The 6,912-nt window shown below is 40.0% G+C and overlaps 2 protein-coding genes across 2 annotated transcripts; both read left to right on the forward strand.

The window, feature by feature from the left end:
* Positions 1 to 396: 396 nt before the first annotated feature.
* On the forward strand, positions 397 to 3,467 carry LOC118379806 (fibroblast growth factor-binding protein 2-like). Its single transcript, XM_035766817.1, has 2 exons — positions 397 to 1,434; positions 1,643 to 3,467. Exon 1 carries the CDS (start codon positions 431 to 433, stop codon positions 1,424 to 1,426), a length of 996 nt encoding a protein of 331 aa, XP_035622710.1. The 5' UTR covers positions 397 to 430; the 3' UTR covers positions 1,427 to 1,434; positions 1,643 to 3,467.
* A 719-nt stretch (positions 3,468 to 4,186) lies between these two features.
* Positions 4,187 to 5,904, forward strand: fgfbp1a (fibroblast growth factor binding protein 1a). Its single transcript, XM_035766825.2, has 2 exons — positions 4,187 to 4,241; positions 4,393 to 5,904. Exon 2 carries the CDS (start codon positions 4,408 to 4,410, stop codon positions 5,077 to 5,079), a length of 672 nt encoding a protein of 223 aa, XP_035622718.1. The 5' UTR covers positions 4,187 to 4,241; positions 4,393 to 4,407; the 3' UTR covers positions 5,080 to 5,904.
* Positions 5,905 to 6,912: the final 1,008 nt, after the last annotated feature.

Consider the following 6,912-nt stretch of genomic DNA (forward strand, 5'->3'; position numbering starts at 1 on the left):
CATATTATGTTGGCATCAGTGCGCCAAGCTTCTCAAAATTGATGGCAGTCTGGGGAATTGTTCTCAAACGATAAAGTCCACAAAGTCGTGCTTGACATATTTCTCAATTAAACATTTGTAGTATGGGCGATTATATAAAACCTGGTTAAACGTGTGGGCATCAATGTTCCCGGCCTATTTTGCTTCATCCCAATTGGTTTTTCATGTGGCCCTGGCTTTCATTGACAGTGGCTAGACAAGCATAAATTATAGTCACATTGCAGAGGGGGGCACTACTCTCCTCCCCTCTTCAGGAGGGCTCTTGTAGCCCAGACTTTTTTTCACCTGAATGCCCTCTTTGTGTGCAAAGCCCATAAATAGCAAGAGGGACCCTCAGCTTCTACAGTCCCAATCTCACTCACTTTCTCACACTCAAGCATCTGGTATAACCATGTGGACTCGGGCCGGTGCACTGCTGCTCCTCGCCTGCTGTCTCTGGGCAGTGGAGGGACAGAATGAGAATGGCAACACGAGGGCAGGCAATGGTGGTGCTGCTACTGCTGCTGCGGAGAACAGGAAGAGTGTCTGGGAGGACCCCATCCAGTTCAACAACAAGGCAAAGGACTTCTGCACCATGAGTGTCACCGGCCAGGGAAATGTCACCCGGCTGAGGATATTGTGCCAGGGTGCCGAGAGAACATACTGGTGCGAGTACACGGGTAAGCCCCAGATGTGCCGTCCCTACAACAACAACCCTCACCACTATTTCACCCAGATCATGTGGGTCCTGAGGAAACTCCAAAACGCCTGCCAGGCACCCAAAGCTATCAAGCCTCAAATATGCAAGAGGGCACCGGAAGACGCACAGATGGTGTTCTCTGCTTCCTCCACGCCAGAGGCTGCACCAGCAGCAATCCCTGAAAAGCCAGAGAAAGCCCAAGAGCCAAACCAGGCAAAACCAGAGACCCCCAAGGTACCATTCACCAAGCAGGCTAAGCCAGCCGCAACCAAGCCTGAAGCTAAATCAGCAAGACCAGAGCAGGCAAGGCCAGAGCAAACTAAACCAGAGAAAGCCAGGCCAGAGCCAGCAAAACCAGAAGCAAGACCAGCACCTACAAAACCTGAAAAATCCCGAACAGAAGCAAGACCAGCACCTACAAAATCACTGCAATCCAGACCTGAGCAGGCAAAACCAGCAGCTGCAAAACCAGCAGCAGCAAAACCAGCAGCTTCAAAACCAGCAACTTCAAAACCAGCAGGCTCAAAACCAGTCAAGCCAGCAGTGAACAAGACAGCTGTTCTAAAAAAGCTTCTGACCCCCAAACCAACCGCTCTGAAACCAACCAAGCCCACTGTCATGAGCAATGCCAAAAAGCTGGCACAAGAGTATTGTTGGCGGTCACTCCAAGGCATCTGTTCCTATGTCATTGATTGGTTTCAGAACTAATAATGAAGGTGAGTTTAAAAGGTTGGCTGTTGATATTTTCTTAATTGTAGTCATAGCATTGTATATTATCATGATGATCATGTGTATGAAAAAGTATGTCTGTCGATCAAATACCTGAAATTAACTCAGGTCTATAAAAAGTATGTTGAGTATTTTACTGAGTGTAGAAAACGTCAACCTATTCACTATATTTACTTTTTGCTCCCTCTTTCCCAGATTTAGATTTCTTTTGAAGATTACTTCAAAAGTCTGTCTAAAGAGGTGCTCAGAGTGGTTTTCCAGAAAATGACTTTGATAAATGGTAGAAGAGAGTTCTAACACCCTCTTCGTTGAAATGATCATGCTGACACTGCTGTCAATCAAAGAACTTTCCAGCCTGCCATTTCACCATGATTTGTGCACTGTAATACAAAAATCTACTTGTTTCAACAAATTACTATTAAGTAACTAGTTACATAGTCTTTTTTAGTTTACTGAACTTTTCAATCCAAGTGTTACCTCGAGAAACAAAAAAAATAGTTGGTCCAAACTTAGCTCCAACTCTAGAAAACTTGTCTCATATGTTCATTCAACTATAAATTATTTGTGAATCTTAACTAATAAAGGTGTGCAACTGGTTACACACAGTGGTTTTAACATACAATGTTTTCAACTTACATATCTGATGCACGTTGACATACATCATTACATTGTTCATTTATACAGTCATTATTATTCAACATGTCATCTCCTGGGCTTTGCACTCACAACCTCTTGGTTCATGGTATTCCTATCTTCCTGCTATACCACCATGTCGGTGTCCATTATCACTTCATCTGACTCTTCTCTCATCATTTATTTAACTTAGTTATTTCAGCAATTTGATGTTTTTCTGTATAGTTGTCTGATGTTGGTGGGGCATGTTACTCTGTTTTAAAGTTTTTATTTATTTAACCTTTATTTAACTCGGCAAGTCAGTTAAGAACAAATTCTTATTTACAATGGCAACAGACACCGGCCAAACCTGGATGACGCTGGGCCAATTGTGCGCCGCCCTATGGGGCTCCCAATCACGGCTGGTTGTGATACAGCCTGAATTCAAACCAGGGTGTCTGAAGTGACGCCTCTAGCACTGAGATGCAGTGCCTAAGATCGCTGCGCCACTCGGGAGCAAGTTACTCCTTAATCACTATGATAAATAAAATATTTGTTCTCTAATGTACTTTTAACAGATCTGATATTTACTTACTGAAGTGCAAAGTGTTCCAATACAGGTGAAACAGTCATTGACAGGCATGGTGGCATAGCAGGAAGATTGGCATGCTGTGAACCAAGAGTTTGTTCAAATCCACACATGTGAATATGAATTACTGTATACATGCACAATGTAATCATGTGTGTCAAATATCTAAGTTGATGCAATTAGTTCCACCGCCTTTTTTAGTTAAGATACTCAAATAATAATTTCTAGTTGAATTAACATGAGACAATTTGAGCAACACAATCTTAAATTGATTAATTTTTGGAGCTAAGTTTGTGCCAACTAAAAATGTTAATTTCAGATAACACTTTGACCAAAACATTTTGTAAACAAAAAAAAAGCTGTGACACCAGTTACTTAATATTAAGTTCCATCGAGACCAATACCAAAAACATAATTCCAAGGGTCACAATGACAACTAAAAGCATCCATATCTGAATGTGTGGATCGGGTATGGACAGATCATTAAATCCATCATCTTTCACATGGTACTCATTTTGGTGACAGTTTTTACTGTTTGTGACAGTTTTTTTACAGTTTGGTTTTTGTGTCAGACAAACCTATGATACCCTATAATGGTCTCTCCTAAGGCAGATACGCCATTGGTTCTGCCTGTTTTGTATGTTTGTTTATGTGTACGTTTGTATCACCATAAGCCATGTATTGAAATGCATACGGTTGTGTCATTCACATTTAGACTGGCATATTCAGCTCTACCACTGGTTCATTGGACTGAAAGGTCACAATCAATGAATGAATGTCGACATGTGTATGTAATAAATAAATGTGTGTTCTTAATTATTTTTAGTGTGTCTGTGTTCCTTAATGCCTTGCTTTAGGTTCACAGCCTTTCTCTCGCTATTTTTTAAATACCAGCAGGCAAAACGTTTTTGACTACAATGTTTTTCTTTGTCTTAAATTACAACCCATTTAGAGGTGCTGTGTCTCTTTTTCCCCCAGTAAGTGGCGCTGTTGTATCAACTTCTTTAAATATATATTTTTTTCAATTCGTTGCTCACTGCACTTTTACTGGAACAGTTCATGGGTGCATTTTCCAGCGGTGGAAAAACTTGAGTAAAAGTAAAGATAACTTAATAGAAAATGACTCAAGTAAAAGTGAAAGTCACCCAGTAAAATACTACTTGAGTAAAATTCTAAAAGTATTTGGTTTTAAATATTACTTAAGTTTTAAAAGTGCATTTAATTGTTAAAATATAAAAGTATAAATAATTCAAAATTCCTTATATTAAGCAAACCAGACAGCACAAGTAAAATTACTAATTTTGGTTAAGGGGTTAGGTTTACAATTAGGGATAGGGTTGCTATTAGAGTCAGGGATTTGGGGTTACCGTTATGGTTAGGTTAAGGGTTAAGGTAAGGAAAAATAGGATTTTGAATGGGAATCAATTGTTAAACAAACGTGTGTGTGTGTGTGTGTGTTTAGACCCATGTTCCATGTGTGTGGGGTGAGGGAATAAGGGGGTGGTGGGTGTGTCTGTGCTCTATAAATGCCACATGCACGTTCCCCAGGTGTCATAACGAAATTGAATCATTTCCATCTTCCCAAATCCACAGGTGAGCTGACTAAAATAACCACTTATGTTGTGTTAAATATGATCTGCCATTATCCTCCATAAATCTTATCTGCTGCCATGTTGTAACAGGCTACAGTACCAATTATTTGAATTGGAGGCCTACTGTACTAACAACTATGCCATTTCTGCAGATATTTTAGCGGGACATGGCGCTCCTTACCAATTTAGCCGTCTTGCTGGTTATTTCCTGCATATCTCAGAAGCTTATGGTTGCTAAATGTCAAGGATCCAAAACAAGCGGGATGAAGGAGAAAGAAAAAGGGGAACCAATTGACAGAGAGCAACCAAAGCCCTCCGTCCCGTCTCCAGCGAATAAAGACAGCAGCCCCCGAGGAAAGGGTGTTTTCAAGGGCAAATTCTCCACCAAAGACAAGACGCAGTGCACTTGGGTTGCGACAGGTGATGATGCCTTTGTGCTTGGCGTGAACTGCAAAAAAGGGGAAACAAGTTTCGACTGCAAATATGTGGCCAAACCAGCCACTTGCCCTGGGTACGAGTCCAACGCCAAAGCCTACTGGAAACAGATTACGCGTGCTCTAAAGAAACATAAGAAATTATGCTTGGACTCCACCGCTTTGATTAAAGCAGGAATGTGCAGAAAAGCTCCCAAGGAAGCCCATTTCAAACTTAACAATACACCCAGAGATGTTGTTGTTCCAAGGACTACCATTCAGACACATTCTTCTCCTTATGTGTCCCCATCGGGTGCCAAATCTTGCACAGTTGATAAGAAGAGACTGGCGGAAGAATATTGCGCGAATTCGTGGTCGAGTTTGTGTACTTTCTTTTTCTCTATGGTCCAGAATGATGATTGTTGAACGTAAAAGAAATGCGTTTACATTCCCACTCTCCCATTGGTTGTCATAAACAAATTAATTAACACTTGCTACTTCTAATCGCGAATATTAATGTATTTTGATGGATTGTGAGGATAACCTAGTTTAAAGACAGATTGTTGAGTACATTTACGTGCACACTAATAATTTGATATGAAACTGATTATGTCAGTAGGCGGACTTTACAATTGTCACTCAACCCCCTTACCCTGTTTGTTTTAGTCCCCGTAAAGTCAAAATCTAAATCAACATACGCCAATTAAAACACATTGTTTTCTGAGCAATCTTTCGAATTATTAGGACATGTATACATACACCTTTACTCGGTGTTCCAGCGGTGTATTTGATCTGTGAATGTGCACCAGCCGATCGAGCCTCCCTTTTTAGTGTGAGCGAAGTGTGTTTGGAACAACTGAATGTATGCATCTTAGAAGTAGTTTTCACATACAAACTTTATACGTTCGAATTCAGAATCAAATATTATTCCCAAAAATAAAATGTTCGCTGTGGTAGAACGTTTATTTCGATTGACGATTTGCTGCATTTATCAGTGCCATCGGGTAACCCTATTTCAGATGTGTCCATGTGAACATGATTATTAGGGAATTCGTTCTTCTTGCAAAGCATGTAAACGGTTTAATCGAACCATTATATTAATATGACTAACCACAATAATCACATTATTGTGTGCATGTAACCGCACTCATACCATCCATACCACATTTTCCTTTGAAATGTTTTTGCTAGGTGTTGTATTCATTGTAAAGCTACAGTAGCCTACTTAATAAATATTTTGTATACTATGTACCCAACTCTTCTCTTCATTTTATATGCACTTGTAGTTGAAGCATTTCTGCAGCATATTCTTTCTAGGAGGGTGGACAGGAGTTAGGTCATTATTATTTTCAATGGTGTATTGCATTACTCAATCCTCATTATTTTCGAATGACTAACGCTTATTATATAATTTACTACTACTTGGCAGAGAGTATTATTCCGTACCACCCTGCAATGCACTCACTTATGCACGCATGCTCATGCGCGCACGCGCGCACAGACACCCCTGCTGTGCATACTCCACTGCATTTGCCCAAAGATAAGGAGTTTGAGCATGTTGGGTAATTACTCTGTAATTATACCAAGTCAGTCAGACTGCTCCTTTAGAAGATTTATCCTACATTCCTTCACTGACTACTGGATTTCCATGGCCTTTTTCCAAGGTGAAATACAATTTACATGTTCTAAATACTAGTCCATGACACTTAGCTACGCCTTTCATGTAGAACACTACAACAACACACAATCATGACGTCTATGAAATTACATAACTGTGCTTGATAGCTAATGGATATTTTTGCTATAAGTATAATAATATAGCTGTCAGACAATCAAGGGGAGATACTTTGAATACATTTTTTCTCTCAATTAATTGGATTTCAATCATTCTTTGAACTGAGAGGAATTTGAATGGAATGAACCCCAACCCTAATGATTGACGATATCATTTACTCTTCAATGGTTCTTTCGTCTTGGTCCAATAACTTTTCATTAGTCATCCTTCTTAGTATTTTTATTGTCATTGTACTTCAAGGTTCTCGGATTCCTAGTATTTTCATAAACCCATATGCATATATTTTACTTTATTTAACTAGGCAGTCAGTTAAGAACAAATTCATATTTACAAAGACGGCCTACCAAAAGGCCAAAGGCCTCCTGCGGGGACAACATTACAATAGCATGGTAGCAACACAACATGGTAGCAGCCCAACCTGGTAGCAGCACAAAACATGTTACAAACATTATTGGGCACAGACA

The sequence above is a fragment of the Oncorhynchus keta genome, chromosome 4 (assembly GCF_023373465.1).
Source record: "Oncorhynchus keta strain PuntledgeMale-10-30-2019 chromosome 4, Oket_V2, whole genome shotgun sequence".
Taxonomy (NCBI): domain Eukaryota; kingdom Metazoa; phylum Chordata; class Actinopteri; order Salmoniformes; family Salmonidae; genus Oncorhynchus; species Oncorhynchus keta.

Coding starts and splice junctions, on each gene's coding strand:
- LOC118379806 (XM_035766817.1), top strand. CDS start 431: ATGTGGACTCGGGCCGGTGCACTGCTGCTCCTCGCCTGCTGTCTCTGG.
- fgfbp1a (XM_035766825.2), top strand. CDS start 4,408: ATGGCGCTCCTTACCAATTTAGCCGTCTTGCTGGTTATTTCCTGCATA.